The sequence below is a fragment of the Pan troglodytes genome, chromosome 1, assembly GCF_028858775.2.
Source record: "Pan troglodytes isolate AG18354 chromosome 1, NHGRI_mPanTro3-v2.0_pri, whole genome shotgun sequence".
NCBI lineage: Eukaryota > Metazoa > Chordata > Mammalia > Primates > Hominidae > Pan > Pan troglodytes.
In genome coordinates this window covers 220834604-220851065 of record NC_072398.2, presented here as the reverse complement: position 1 = coordinate 220851065, position 16462 = coordinate 220834604, and the positions used below count along the sequence as shown (strand labels likewise).

The following is a 16462-nucleotide window of genomic DNA, read 5'->3' as shown; positions in this document are numbered from 1 at the left end:
ATCCTGAGTCTCTCCCCAGAAATTTAATTGGCCTGGGGAATAGCCTGGGCATCAGGATTTTTTAGCTCTGCAGGTGATTCTACTGTGCCGCTAAGGTTGAGAACCACTGATTTTGAGGTTATGATTCCTAACTGACTGGTCACAGGTGTCACTTACTAAAAAACATTTTTTTTAATTCCTAGAGAAGAGAATAAGAAGAGACTGGAAAATTGGTCATTTTCTCACAGCTTAAGTTTAGGTGAGGAGCCTTTGAGTATTCTGCTTTGTATGCAAGCCAAGCAACACACTGGTGGAGGAGGCAGGAAAAGCAAGTTGAGTAAGAGCCAGGGTGGAGGGGGGCACTCACCCAGGTCCTGGAAGGGGTAGGGGTAGGTGGGTGAACTGGGGCTTTCTACCAAGCTCACCTGCAGTCTCTCCCACCAGATCTGGCGGATGATCTCTCGTCGCTCGGGGACAAGTTTGTACTGGATAACCTCCTCCAGCTCGGACAGCATGTGGCAAGAAACCATGGCCTGATGGAAGCAAATCGCATTCCAAACTAATTACTGCACGAACAATCCAAAAGACAGGATTAATTTAAATCATTCCTTCTGGTGTCAGGGTATCTGCCGATCAGAGAAAACAGGCATGTTTCCAGCAGCCTGTGAGTTCTCAATAGCCCATTCTGAAAACAGTATGGAAATAAGCCTCAAAAATGACAATGTGCAGAATAGTTGACACTTACCCCATATGCCCGACTGTAACTCTCTCCTGCCATCGCAGTTAATTCAGCATCCAGCAGGTCCCTGGCCTTGTCAATGCACTAGAAGAGAAACAACCCTTGGGACTGAGCTCTGGACTTGGGAGCTTAGGGTTATTTTAGGGCACCCCAACTAGCTACAGAAGTTATCTGTCTCACTTAAATTCCAGGGATGAAAAGAGAAATTCGCTGAAGAAGGGCATTTTCCCAGAACTGAATGGCTTGAGAGGAGGTATTATCCAATTTCTCATCGAAGACAGAAATGTATGGCATCCAAAACTTTAACATCTATCTAAGGTAACACACAAAATCTTAGGTGGCAAGGGCATGGGAATGTGGGCTGTAAAACCGAATCATGGGTTCTTGCATCTCAAGAGGACATAACTGGGGATCTACCCTTTTTTTTTTTTTTTTTTCTTCTCTGAGACACAGTCTCATTCTGTCACCCAGGCTGGAGTGCAGTGGTGTGATCTTGGCTCACTGCAGCCTCCACCTCCCGGGTTCAAGCGATTCTCTTGCCTCAGCCTCCCAAGTAGCTGGGATGCTGGGGTTACAGGCGCTCGCCACCACGCCCAGCTAATTTTTGTATTTTTAGTAGAGATAGGGTTTCACCATGTTGGGCAGGCTGGTCTTGAACTCCTGGTCTCAAGTGATCCGTCTGCCTCGGCCTCCCAAAGTGCTGGGATTACAGGTGTGAGCCACTGTGCCCAGCCTGGGGATCTACCCTCTTTTAACTTTTTCTTGCTGGGCATGTTTATGAAAATAGATTCTGCACACACTTCAGTGGCTCCAGGTGGTAGCTCTGGCTTCCAAGCACCCTCTGTCCTTATGAGGGAGTGTCTCTAAAATTGGCAGAGATGCCCAATCCTGTCCACGTGAACGGGAACTCTTGTGTCTCTGACAGAGACCACCAAGATCTTGGTTCTCATCACACAAATGACAGCCTGGGGGACGCCACAGCACTGCAGTTTGAGTTTCCTCTGTGCCATCAATTAAAAACCCCTCATGCAGAGCTTTTCCCGTTTTTGAATGTTTAAGGTTAATTATAGTGTCCCAATGCCTTAAGTGCTCAGATCATTTACCCGGGCACCTCATCTAAGTCTCGTGTCTGACAGGGTGGATGGGATTACTTCATTATTTCATTCTGCAAGTCAGCATACTATTTGCAAATAAGTACTAGCTTCCTCAGAAGGTAATCAATGTGTGACATGCCTGCATGGCCAGAAGACCCTTGTGACTGATTTCTGCTGCACAGTGAGACTGCTGGCTCTCTGAATCCTATCTTTTGGTGAAATACAGCTTCTCTCTACAACAAGGGATACAATGATGACCCAACAAGCTAACTCCAAAAGCAACCGAGACAGTAGCTTCCAGAACACATTTGTCCCCCTCAGAACAATAAGTAGCCCCAGCTGACCTGCTGGCAGTCTTCTGAGTACAATGCATCAAAACCATTCAAATGCACTCACAGAGCCGAGTAAACATCAGACCTGAAGTACAATAGCTTCTTTACCAAAGCACCATGGGCTTAGAAGCACTACAATCTTTTCCTCACTGAGAGATCTGGGTGCATGTAGGTTTTTACCTGTTGTGCCAAGGAGAAGAGGTCCTGATGCAGTGCCAGCACAGCTCTATAAAATGCCCCATCATGGGTGTCCCGAGGGATCATACAGGTGTATTCTTCCATGCTGTCCCACTGACCTATACACACACACATAGACAGAAAGCATCAAGGGGGTTGGCTGGTTGGGCTAAAGGCAGCATCTCAAATAGGTCTTGCCACTGTTATTTTCCTTTAGCTTGGGATATAAACAAGACAAATGAACTTGAGCCTCATGTACCAAAATCCTGCAGAGCCCCTATACACACTATGCAGGTTGACTTAACAAAAAAAGCCACATCTGTCTTCCAAACACAGGACTCCATGGCTGCCCAGGGAGCATCTTGACAGATGAGGGTAAGTGCATGAGTGTGAAGTCTGCACATCAAGTGGGCTGAATGCAGCACCTCATTATCCTAGAGAACTTGCTCAGGTTTCTCCAGGTGCAACAAAATTGCTTTCTTCCTTACTACTGAGACAGCTCACAGTTCAATGGTATGTTGGGAAATTACATTTTCCTCTAAACAATTGAAAATAGCCATTACACAGATGATAGGGGACAGGATTAGACAAATAGCTTGCCCATTTCATTCTGGCAATATCTTTGCCTCAGGAGGGAGGAGATAAATATTTTAAGCGACTCCATTATAACAAAAAGATGGGCTAGGTCACAGCACAGTGCTCTCTGTGTCATATTAGACAGGGGAAATAGCTGCATCCGGGAAGAGGTATTCACTTCTCCTGGTGGGGTGAGTATGTATCAAATGCCAGGATTTCCAAGACCATCTGCAGAAAAGATATCAGCTTCATTAGCTGCAAACTACAGGGCTGCCAATTTTACAAGGCATTTTCCTGCCTCTCACTCCAGACCATCGGCTCATCCATTCTCTATGCCTCTGGGCACAAGCAAATAGCTAACGATGACTCCTCAGGAAGCAATTTGTTTTTGAAAAATGTTCCGGATCTAGCCCAGAGCTCATGAAAGGAAAAGGTATAAGCTCTGTGACTCAAGAGGGACAGAAGAAGAGAATGGAGGTAGAGGGTTATGTAACTTTCCTCTGGGCTCCACAGGTGAAGCTTTTCACCAGGGACACTCTACATATCCTCTCCCTTCTTATCAAGACCATCTCTGGAACACATATTGATAATCCTCTTAGCTGGGGCCCAGTGTCAGAAATTGACATGTCTGCAGGGATTGAAAAGAAATCTCTGCTTTAAAATACTCTGGGAGTAGGAGTGAGGTGGGTAAGAATTGGGCAGCAAAGAGGAGAATAGAGACAATAAATGGTGAAAATGTTTGTAATTGCTGGAAAAGGTGAAGGGCAGATGGGGGTTCATTATACTATAATCTTCACTGTTATATATATTGGGAAACTTCTAAAATATAAGTTAAGAAATATTAACAAAAGGAGATAGACAACTGTCCTCTCCCTTTACTCCTGCTTGGGATAAAAACACGACATGGGGAGCTCCAGCAACCATGCTAGATCATGAGGTGAACTTTAAAATGGAGGCACAGGCTGAGCATGCAAAGCAGAAATCTGGAAAAAGGCTAATGATAATAGAGCCAAAATACTAGTCTGGAAACGCCTACCTCTAGATTTCATTTATAAGAGAGGAAAATAAATCAGTAACTTGCTTTAGGCAACCAAAGCCAAATCCTACTGTGGTATAAGAAGAAATATGTTTGGTCTTTGTCCCTAGTGCCTGGTATAGAGCTATCGAAAACCCTCTGCATTTCCTGAGTGATAGGAGTGTTCCGTATTATTCATAATGAGCCCCTATTGATTATGCTGATAAGGTAGAATGGTTTAAGAAAAAATTTATTTATTGAGAAGGCCAATTATAGAGATGACTTTATGACTTTAGGCATAGCTGGATGCAGGAACCTAAAGAGACTTCTCCTCATCTCTCTTTAAAACAAAAAAATTAGGGCCAGGCGCTGTGGCTCACACCTGTAATTCCAGCACTTTGGGAGGCCGAGGCGGATGGATCACGAGATCAGGAGTTCAAGACCAGCCTGGCCAACATGGTGAAACCCCGTCTCTACTAAAAATAGAAAAATTAGCCGGGCGTGGTGGCAGTGCCTGGAATCCCAGCTACTCGGAGGGCTGAGGCAGAGAATTGCTTGAACCCGGGAGGCGGAGGTTGCAGTGAGCTGAGATCGTGCCACTGCACTCCAGCCTGGGTGACAGAGCGAGACTCCATGTCAAAAAAAAAAAAAAAATTATGTGTGTGTGTATATATATATATATGTATATATATACACATACACATATATATACATATACACACACACACACACATATATATATACACACACACACACATATATATATCTATATACACACACACACACATATATATAATTGGTAGAGATAGAGTGTCACTATGTTGCCCAGGCTGATTTCAAACTCCCAGGCTCAAGTGATCCTCCTGCCCAAGCCTCATAGAGTGCTGGGATTACAGGTGTGAGTCACCACACCCAGCCTTCTCATCTCTTATTTCTGCTTTCAACTGAAAAGGTAAATGGAGACACAGAGATGCATACCCTAGTACCCTGCTGAATGTGTAGGTGTATGACCCCACTAACCTTGCAGAATATCCAAACCTATTGCCAAAGAGATTGGTTCTTTGAGTAGCATGTGACTTAAACTTTGCCTTATGCTGTCTCTCCCTCCTTCTCCCCTTCCAGGATGGGGCTGGTTACCAGAAAGACCAAGTAATTATCGGGTTTGAACTTTCAGCCCTGTCCACTGACATCCAGGAAAGGTGAAGAGGTTGAAAATTAAAGGCAATAAAAACTCTTGAACAATGAGCTTCCAGGTTGATGAAGGTGCTGGGAGGGTGAAGGTAAACCCCAGTACCACAGGACAGAAGCTTCTGCACTCCAGACCCTTCTAGACCTTCCCTCATTGTACCTGTTCATCTCTATCTTTTATAATACCCTTTATAATAAACAAGTAAATGTAAGTAAAGTGTCTCCTTTTGTTCTGTGCGCTGTCCTGGCAAATTATCAAACCTGAGGAGGAGGGTTATGGGAACCCTGATTTACAGCTGGTCAGTGAGAAACACAAATCACAACCTGGAACTTGTGATTGGCATCTGAAGTGGGGCGATATTTTGGGATGAGCCCTTAACCTGTGGGATCTGATGCTATTTCCAAGTAGATAGGGTCAGAAATGAACTACTTGACACCCCACTGGTGTCTGCTGACAATGGCTTGGTGTATGGGGAAAAGCATCTGGCATCAGTACTCTGTGTGAGTGTGCTAAGTGTGTATTTCTCACCCACTAAATCTCAATTTTGATTTTGTGCACCGTTTTCCTTGGCCTCCCCACGAAGATCCAATTTTCCCCATGTCTAACAAGTTAATAAAAATCATCAGGTAGAAAGGACAGATGGAAGGTGTAGAAGTAGGTGGATACAGACCGTTTTTACCCTTCCATAGACCTGGATCTCCACCTAGAGCCAGCACCTTACTCTTCTGATGCAAGCCCCTAGCCTCACTCACCCCATCCTTCACAGGGTGCCTGTGAGGGAAGCTTTACCTAAACCCCATGCAGCTGCAGCAGCCATCCGGGCCATCTTGGCTTGGGTCTCATCATTAACCAGGGTCCACTTTTCGCAGCACTGCTGGTGGAGTTGACCCCTGAAGGAAATGAATTATATAGTCAGATTAATCCAAATCTCCTTAAACTACCAATCTTCCTCTCCTGCCCCTTGGGTTAGGTGAAGACTACACAGGAACTGGACACCTTTAATAAAAAAGCACATTCTACTAGGTCACATAATAGAGAATCAATGGGCTATTTGTTGTTTCTATGACCCGGTGCTCGTAATTTTTCTGGGTGAGTTTATCAAGGATAGGAACCATGCCTAACTCTGTGATATGAAATGTCCTGAACATCTGGCTCCCTTCATAAATATTAAATAACTTCTCTCCTATGCCAAAGAATTCTGGGCTCTTTCCCTTTGGCAGGCCTACAGAGAAAGCAATCTGAAGAGACGCATCTGGACATTCATTTTGGGCTCAAAGCTATAGGGAGAACTGGCTCCTAAAAGTATTATACCAATGGTTCCAGTCTGAAATGAAACCCAGATGAAATCAATCTGTACAGAAGAAAGGCTCTACAATGGTCGCATCTACCAGAAGGCTAGATGCTGCTTATTCTCAGAATTTTGCACAATTGCTGAATGTGAAGGAGGACTATAAGATATTGAGATATAAATGGTGCTTAAGACACTCCAATAAACAAAAGAGAACATGGAAGCCCTAGAATAGGGTCTTGCTACTGACTGTTGAAACTCCCTCTCATGTTTCGCTTCTCAATGAAAAAAAATAAACTCGGCTATTATGCAAATCCGAGCCCCTGATTTCATGTGAGCTTCAAGATGCAGCTAGGAGACTCCTTAATTTTTCCTGCTTCCTGAAAGACATGCTGCAGGATGATTTAACTTGGCACTGGAGGTGGAGTCATGAGGAAGGGCACAAGTTCTAAGTGGCCCAGGTCAGAAGCCTCATGGAACATGAGCTGCTCTGTGGTCTAAGGTGGTGTAGGAGGGCGGGGATAAAGATGCTGAAGTCAATCCCTGCAGAAGGAATCTAGGCTGAGCTCACCAAGAAGCTGACTGTGGACCACGTCTAGGAGAGGTACTCAGGGCCATTATCCAGCATCGCAGTACAGCAGATATTAACTTTGTTGTCTCTCTGGCACATGATCAAGAAAACCAGGCACACAAGCACTCTGGCTCAATACAGAGCTGAGACCAAAAAGAGGAACTGGTGGCCATGATGCCCTATGCATTTACTGCAGCTCCATTAAGGGAATAGGATAAACCTCTGTGTTGGTTTCCTGCCACTGAGACTTAGAAATCTTCACTCCTGGGCCCTGCTAGGGGTTCCCTTAGAGCAGTAGTTCTCAAACTACTAAGTGCATCAGAATCCCCTGGAAGGCTCCTTCAGATGGCTGGGCTCCACCCTGAGTTTCTGACTCAGTAGTGCTGGGATAGGGGCTGAGAATGTGCATTTGTAACAAGTTTCTATGTGACGCCAAAACTGCTGGACCAGGGGTCACAGTTTGAGAACCACTGGCTTAGAGCAGAGGCACAGCTCATCTGCACAGCATATTTTTGTAGGGATCCTGACTAGAGGTAGAAGAGAAAGCTGCATGATCTCCAAATGGTCCTTCCAACCCTATAGTTCAAAATTTACAGCTGGTAAACACAAGCAACTTGGATGAATGCATCCTTCATGCAAGCTGTCCCTCCTAACTCAGCCTCCCTCTATTATTTTTTCAGGATCAGCTGATTCTGTGCCACAGGACCAAGGATGTAGTTTTTCTTTTCATCTAGAGCAGGAAGCAAGTTCAGTGCTGAAATCCCACAAACTGTTACCCCAAGAGGGATAAAAGCAGGGAGCAATGTAGGAACAGCAACTCAGAAGGGCAAGCCCTAGCAGTGAACTTTGCACGGCCTTCACCATGCAGCTGTGTGGGAACAGCTGTCAGAGCTTGGTCAGTACACAGACAAGAGCATTGCTCTTCCACAAACATTTGTTACAAAAAATAATGCAGAATATACCTAGTCCTACCTCTCAAGGGCGGTTGGGTGAGGGGCAAAACCAAATAAATAAAAAACATGAGATTGTTTATGGGGCAACAACTAGGATACGTTTTTCTGATACCTTTCACTACACATAGGGAGGACTGGGTAAAAGGTGCACCCTCTGAGACTTTGATTTTCTCACCTAGCGTTCTGGCAAAAAACGCAGAAAGTGCTTGCTTCGGCAGCACATATACTAAAATTGGAACGATACAGAAAAGATAGCATGGTCCCTGAAGATTTAAAACAAATAAAAAGCTTAGGAAGTATTCTTTCATTTGGAATGGCTCCATGGCTCCTCTTAGGGTTGAGGGCCTATGATCTCACTCCCGAGGAATCTGTTCTCAATACCTAGAGGCTGTGTGGGGAACAGTTTGAGAAGGGGGTTCACTTTAGTTCACTTTGGCTGCAGGCGTGGCTGCCTGCACCATAGGGCTGGGCAGGGCAGGGGGTGCGGGTTGCCTAGCTCTCACAGCCTCCTGGAGGCAGATAAGAATGGGGAAATGGGAAGGGTCTCAGCTCACTGTTAACTCCAGATCATTCTTCATGTCACCTCTGATGAACATCTGCCTCAGGCATATTCAGGATATACGCACACAAAAGAAATTTAGAAATTGCACTCTAAACAGAATTGACTGAATAAACCGTATCAGAAACCTGCATATGATCAGGAAAAATATTCTGCTTCTTTCGACTCGTTTTAAAACCTCTTTTAGTCTCCCACATTCTTAAATCCTTTGGTCAGCATTACTAGCCACTTACGCTTTATGGGTAACTATAAAACGGGAAAGAACCCAAGAGGTCAGAGGTATTTGGGACTGAGAACGGCAACATCAGGAGATCGATATCACTCAGCTCGGTTATCTCAACTTCTGTGAGCCTCAGTTTCTTCAACTATAACACAAAGGAATTGGAGGAAACCACATCTCAAGTCTCTTCCAATGTATCCAATCTGCTCCTACTAACCCAGCTAGGAAAAGTGGTCATCTTTAATGTGAAAGGAGAGGAGTGGAAGGGGAAGGGGCCAGGAGAGGTTTCAAGAGGGAAGAAACAGTGGAGAGGATTTCAAAAGTAGAAAAAGGGGCAGAAGAAGAGGGCAATTCAAAGAACGGAACGAATGAATGTAGGACTTGGAGAAGAGTGAATAATTTGGCCAGAGCTCAGATTATGAGAGAAGGGTTCACAGAGAAATGTGCTGAAGAAGCGGGCTGGTGCCATAATAGGAAAGACTTTGAATGCCAGGCTGTGATATTTATATGTAAATCCAATGGCAACAGTGAAACATTGCAGTATTTTAGGAATTGATTAGAGTTGAATTTTAAGAACACTTCCATCTCGTTTTATCTTTCTCATAACAAGATATGATTGTATGACAGCTGATGTGAAACTAGAAAAATTGTTTTTGAAATAATGTGAATAATTCTTATTAACATACTTTTCTTTTGCCTTAGATCAGTGTTGTCCAATAGAGCTTTCTGTGATGATGGAAAAGTTCTCTATGTGCACTGTCCAATACAGCAGCCACTGGCCACATGTGGCTACTGAACACCTAAAATGTGGTATGACTGAGGAACTGAATTTCACATTTTATTTAATTTAAAAATAGCCATAAGGCCGGATGCAGTGGCTCACACCCGTAATCCCAGACCTTTGAGAGGCTGAGGCAGGTGGATTTCTTGAGGTTGGGAGTTCAAGACCAGCCTGGCCAACATGGCGAAACCCCATCTCCATTAAAAATACAAAAATCAGCCGGGAGTGGTGGTGCATGCCTGTAATCCCAGCTACTCGGGAGGCTGGGGCAGGAAAATCACTTGACCCTGGGAGGTGAAGGTAGCAGTGAGCCGAAATCACAGCACTGCACTCCAGCCTGGGTGACAGAGTGAGACTCCGTCTCAAAAAAAAAAAAAAAAAAAAAAAGCCACATGTGGCTAGAGGCTACCATATTGGACAATACAGCTTTAGATACTTGTTGGACTGAGAAAAACAACAACAACAACAACAGCTTTAGTTATATAAATAAATAAAGCGGATTTGAAAAGACATGCTTCCTAAATTTATTGAGGTAAATGAATATGGAATTTTTGTTGTTGTTGTTGTTGTTGCCCAGGCTAGTGTCAAACTTCTGGGCTCAAGCAATCCGCCTGCCTCAGCCTCCCAAAGTTTTGGGATTACAGGTGTGAGCCACCACACTCAGCCTTTTAATGTTAATTTATAAAAATAAATAACACTTCCTATAAATAAAAAAATAAAAATAAATAAAAATCTTCCTAATGATGGTTAAATCAGACAAGCCACTTTCAAATAATTTTAGAATATTCTCTCTCTCTCTATATATATATATGATCCAATGCCTAAGGCTAAGTTCACTAACATTAAATTTTCATGCAAAACATTATAACATCTTCTATCTTGGGGATGTAGTAATAACTTTATATTAAGAAATAACAGCCAAACTTGGCAACATAATGAGACCCTATCCCTACAAAAAATAATTTTAAAAAATGAGCCAGGCATGGTGGTGCATTTCTGTAGTTCCTTCTACTCAGGAGGCTGAGGTGGGAGGATTGCTTGAGTCCAGGAGTTCAAGACCACAGAGAGCTGTGATCACACCACTGTACTCCACTGAGAGACAGATTAAAGTCCTGCCTCTTAAAAAAAAAAAAGAAGGCTGTGCACAGTGGCTCACACCTGTAATCCTAGCACTTTGGAAGGCCAAAGAGGGAGGATCGCTTGAACCCCAGGAGTTCAAAACCAGCCTAGACTGCACTGTGAGACTCCGTCTCTACAAAAAATAAAAAAAATTACCCCACTGTGGCGGTGTGTGCCTGTAGTCTCAGCTACAAGGGAGGCTAAGGTAGTACAGAAAGACTACATGTAGTGAAAGATCATTCTTTTAGAAGACTTGCTTTGATTTTGTCCAATATTCTTAAACTTTCCAAGGCAGGAAATGTCTAAACAAATAAAAATTTGCCTATATTAAATAGACTAGATTTATTGATATGATGAAATATCATGCAGCTATTAAAAAAATGAGGCAGTAGCTCTACAGGTGCTGATATGGAACAGTGGCCTAGACTTGCTAAGTGAAAACAGCAGAGTGCAAAATGGTAAAAACAGCACATTACCGTCAATGTACATCCCTGTGATGGGGGTCAGGATATACTACCCTGAAATATAGCACACCTTGGCATACTGAATATTTTAAGAAAATGGCAGCAAAAAAAAAATTACTCTGACTCTCCCCTGCCCTTATGCCCTGAAGCAGGTCATAACATCTAGGAAAAATATTTTGACCTTCCCCTGAAGGAGGTCATAAGGCCCTCATGTGAGAGATGCCTTCCCTATACCTGGAGGAAAGGTACATCCTTATTTCTGAAGACAGGGGGTCACAGAGAAGAATCTGAACAAAAAGGCCCACTAAAATCCCCCATACTGTGCTCCTCATTGTACAGGTCCAAGTTAGATATCGTTTCCTCCCGGTATCTTCCAAGGCTGATTAGGGTGCTTCCTATTACTCACAGCCCCCTGGGCTTCTTTGTTGATGGTATCACAATGTATTACGACAGCCTGGTTGTCTGTCCTGTAAGCTCTGGGAAGGCAGGGGCTGTGACTGTCTTGCTCACGGCTGTGTCCCTAGGGCCTGGCACAGACACTAGCAATGAATACACACGTGATAGTTACTGGCTGAATGAAGGAACAGTGGACCCTCAGTATCATGTTCCAGAGAAAGTAGGGATAATCCACTAGTCGGGAGGTAGCATGGAACTTTGTTTTAGTCATTTATTTTTTATTTATTTTTATTTATTTTTTTGAGATAGAGTCTCGCTCTGTCACTCAGGCTGGAGTGCAGTGGTGCAATCTCAGCTCACTGCAACCTCCGCCTCCCAGGTTCAAGTGATCCTCCTGCCTCAGCCTCCCGAGTAGCTGGGATCATAGGCCTGCATCACCACGTCCAACTAATTTTTTATTTTTAGTGGAGACGAGGTTTCGCCATGTTGGCCAGGCTGGTCTCAAACTCCTGACTTCAAATGATCTGCCTGCCTTGGCCTCCCAAAGGGTTGGGATTACAGGTGTGAGCCACTGTGCCCGGCCTGTTTTAGTCATTTAAAACTGCAATTAAACAGTTTAACAATGATAGTATAGCATTTTATTTTAACTATTTTTTAAAAGTTGCACTTGTTGTTGGAAACAGAATGGAGGCCATTTTTTCCCTTCAACATTCCCAAGCAACTCTCCAAACCAAAACCTAGCCAAATGTTCTCAGTTACGCATTACTGTTGCTTGCACCTGGAGTACCTGTTTCCCCCCTACCTTCTCCTTTACCTATCTCCTAACTCTCAGTCCTTCCTCCAGGAAGTACTGCAAAATCACCCTGCTTCCTCCTTTGGGCTTTCAAGGTAGCGTGGCTCATACATTATCAACATCCTCTCAGGCTATAATAACCCTCTGTTTACGTGGCTGTCTCATCAACCTCACGGGAAAGGCCTGTTTTCTTGTGTATTTTGTTTCCTTGGAGCCTGGCATAGTGCTGGACACACAGTAAGCATCCGATATAGGTGAAGCACCTGAAGAGGGCAGTCACTGTTCTTCTTTCCTAAAAACATCTGCGAGAGCTAATTTTAAAAATCAAGGTTGCCAAGTAAGAATATGAGCTCTTCACTGGGTCAGTAAAGATCAGGAGAGTAGACAGGAGAAGTAGATCCCAGGAGCACCCCCAAGGCTGTCCTGTCCTAGAGCATTATAAAGGTTAAGTGAAGGCCTTCCTACTTAGCAGCTGAGATAGAATGGAGAGAGAAAAACACCAAAAGTGAAAGATGATTCCTGAGAAGTATCAAGTGGAACAAAATGAGTCTGAAGTGAGAACTCCGTGTGGGGGAAGCCTTCCTTTCAAATCCAAAGATCAAAGAGACGAAGTCTCTTGCAGCCACACATGCCATCATTCTAGGAAGCTCACCATTCCCCCAAGGCCTCGAGGCAGCGCATGCGGCCCAGCATCAGCTCTGGGTCGTCCTTGTTGGTGTCCATTTTCTTGTCATAGGCCACAAGGGCATCCTCCCACTCGTGCAGTTTCTCATACCAGGTAGCCTGGATCTCCTGTTACATGGGAAAGAAAGACTGCTGTGAGGTACACAGAAGAAGGGATCACATTGTTTAATCCACATATTCTCTTTCCTAATGTGCTGCTGTACGCATGACACTTCACCTATCACAGTTACGTCTGGGCTTGGATTAAAAACAACTTCAGACAATCTGGAGGAGTGCTGCTTGCGGAAGGTGGAAATACTGGTTCCTTGGCACATGGATGGAATGATCCTGGGATTACCTGAGAGCAGACGTCAGGCCATACTCCTCCCCCATTATTTCCTTCCCAGACACATGGGTCATCAGAACACACCAGGATGTGCGGACATGAGGACAAGGGAAATCATTTAGGGATAGAAGAAAACGTCAACCAGAGCACCAGAGCTGTTGCAAAGGTGCCATCGCTCCGATCTGCTGGAGTGCTGACACTGGGCTACTTGACAGGGATGGCAGCTGCTTTCCTGATGGGGCCAGAAAGACCAGGCCTCATCTGCATGTTTGCTGGAGGAAAACAACTCACTTTTTAAAACCTCTTGATTCTCTGCACTTCTTAACACATTTTTAAACTTTCAGGAAATAATAATTTAAAATATAACACCACCACTTAAAATTTTTTGGAAAGTCTTTCCCCTATTCTTCTAGAGTCTCCCATCCAATGTTCCCTCCTGCTCAGTGCTTGGCAGGTTTACCAGCGTCAGGGGCCAAAGGAGGGATTGCATTACCCTAGCAGATGGTGTGCCACGCTGAAAGAGGGTGTTGTCCACGTGAGTAGGAGGTGCTACAGTCTGAAAGTTACAGACTATGACTCTCCAAATGATCAGGAGACTGTTTTCTAAGCTTTCTGTCTGCCCTCCATCTCAGTTTCTCTCCTGGGCTACTTCATCATCAGCTCAATGAATGACTATTTTTGCACAGGCAAGGGTAGTGGCTCTCTAGGGATTTCTTTAACAACAATATGATTCTGCAGTGAAATTTGTATGATATAATGCAGGGCCCACACTAGTTTCTCCCATCACCCTCTTCCCCTTTCTAAATAAAACTGATGTTTGTGCAGTATGTAGACTAACAACTACTCTGCTAAGCTGTCTAAAATAGTCTTTTCTTCTTGAACCTCTGAAAAGAGGTCATTTATGCTGGAGATTGTTCCCTTGTACCTACTTCCCCTGGTCTGGTTCTTTCTGGCAGAGCTGGTGCCCTCTGCTGCCCCTAGACTAATTCTGCTGCCATAAAGTCTTTGCCCAACATCAGTGGAGTTTGTCAAAATGAGCGTATCTGGCTCCATGTAAGGCAAACTAACTCAACTTCATTTTTCAAGCCTGTCCAAAATAATATCTATTATGCCTAAATACAAAATAGGAAACTTAGAAAAGAGTGACTACAAAAACTGTAAAATTTAAAAGCACTGGTAGATTTCTCATTTCAAATTTCTATACTGGGTGGAAAAGAAAAAAAAAAGAGCTGGTGACTAATGTGTGGCATACACTCAGCATGAACAAGCAGAGGGGAGAGGGGGCAGCATATGGAGTGGGTCAGTTAGAGGGCAGGATATTTTGAATTGCAATAGATTGCAGAAACTATAAGGTTTAAGCAATGAATCACACAAAATTCTAATGAGATTGCTGTTACATAAATTTTGCTGAGAAAGCACAGGCTCTGCCAAGAAAAAGCAAACCATTGTCAAGCTTAATATGATTCAGCTACCTAAATATAACAGAAAATCCACCACGGGTTTAGCAATAATCCTGGAGCTAATGGCCACCTTTGGAACCTGAAGATGGAGAAAGTTTCATTGAAGGCTGGCATTCTGAGTATGGGGTATAAACCATCTGCTGGCAGATCACCTGAATACCAGATGTCTGCGGAGTCCTTGTCTCAATCAGCACTTTCTGGGATCTAAGCTCTAAGGATATCAAAGGAGAGAACATCTTGATCTAGGTGGAGTACATGAAGTGCCCTCTCGCCCTACTTTCTTCTCTCTGCAAACAAGGATTGTGGCAAGGATGGATGAGATACAGTTCTTTCACTTTGCCATCATCTGGAGAAATGCTGTCTTAGTCTAGTTACAGATAATATGTGCTAAGGCCGGGCATGGTGACTCACGCCTGTAATCCCAGCACTTTGGGAGGCCGAGGTGGGAGGATCACCTGAAGTTGGGAGTTTGAGACTAGCCTGATCAACATGGAGAAACCCTGTCTCTAATAAAAACACAAAATTAGCTGAGCGTGGTGGTGCATGCCTGTAATCCCAGCTTCTTGGGAGGCTGAGGCAGGAGAATCGCTTGAACCCAGGAGACAGAGGTTGCAGTGAACCAAGATCGTGCCATTGCACTCCAGCCTGGGCAACAAGAGCAAAACTCCGTCTCAAAAAAAAAAAAAAAGAGATAATATGTGCTAAAGATGGCAAAAGATTCCCTTAAACGTTTCATTCTAATTTACTAGCCCTTCTGTGAGGCAAAATGCTAGATGATCAAACAAAAGCCTGTTAAATATTCCCAATTTTTCTCACTTTAACATCCTGGGCTCCTGATCAAGGCAAACCACAGTAAGCAACCTACATGACTAATAAAAGGTTCCTCATCAAATATATGGACCTAGAGCTTCTTGACCTTCCGGGAATTCAATACTAAGTTGATTAAGTTGATGCTTTATATATTTTAGAAGTTATCAAAATGCCCTGCCAAGACCACAAAGAATAACAGAAACATTTTAAATATTGGTAGGCCAAAGATGGCAGTAGGGAAGTAGCTATGTAAGCAATAACGAACACAAAAATGCCTCAATGTCAGATATCAATTATAGCATTTATTTATTTATTTATTTATTTATTTATTTAATTTTGAGGCGGAGTTTCGCTCTTGTTGCTCAGGCTGGAGTGCAATGGAACAATCTCAGCTCCCTGCAACCTCTGCCTCCCAGGTTCAAGCGATTCTCCTGTTTCAGCCTCCCGAGTAGCTGTGATTACAGGTATGCACCACCATGCCAGGCTAATTTTGTATTTTTAGTAGAGATGGGGTTTCTCCATGTTGGTCAGGCTGGTCTTGAACTCCTGATCTCAGGTGATCTGCCCATCTCGGCCCCCCAAAGTGCTGGGATTGTAGGCATGAGCCACTGTGCCCGGCTGTATAGCATATATTTTCTAAAGAACTGGCCATGGTGTCTTCCTAAGTATCTAATGAGGATTAACTGTGGCCTAGACACAATGCAAGCTCCCACAAAGATAACTCAGATCAGGGGAAAATGCCTTGGCTCTAATGTCAGACTGCCCTGGTTCAAGTCCTGGTTTTGCCATTTATTCACTCTGTCAGCTCAGACCAGTTCTTAACCTGCTGGGACCACAGTCTCCTCATCTGTAAAATGTGATAACAGCAGTAACCACTTCATAGCATTGTTTTGAGGACCAAATTACATGAAGTATATAAACACTTAGCAAAGGGCCAG

At 43.9% G+C, this 16462-nt stretch overlaps 1 protein-coding gene and 1 pseudogene across 6 annotated transcripts in view; one reads left to right on the top strand and one right to left on the bottom strand.

The window, feature by feature from the left end:
• MTOR (mechanistic target of rapamycin kinase) overlaps positions 1-16462 on the bottom strand; it is a 157150-nt gene that overhangs the window by 38415 nt on the left and 102273 nt on the right. For all 6 annotated transcript variants that reach the window (XR_010148262.1, XR_010148265.1, XR_010148263.1 and 3 more), the window contains 5 exons: positions 12898-13037; positions 5891-5991; positions 2325-2440; positions 725-802; positions 405-512 (listed from right to left, as the gene is read on the bottom strand). Coding sequence is in view for 3 of the 6 variants with exons in the window: in XM_016953950.4 (XP_016809439.2) it covers positions 405-512; positions 725-802; positions 2325-2440; positions 5891-5991; positions 12898-13037 (543 nt within the window). In the remaining 3 variants the exon portion in view is untranslated. The remainder of the gene's footprint in view (positions 1-404; positions 513-724; positions 803-2324; positions 2441-5890; positions 5992-12897; positions 13038-16462) is intronic.
• On the top strand, positions 8116-8215 carry LOC112207075 (U6 spliceosomal RNA; annotated as a pseudogene).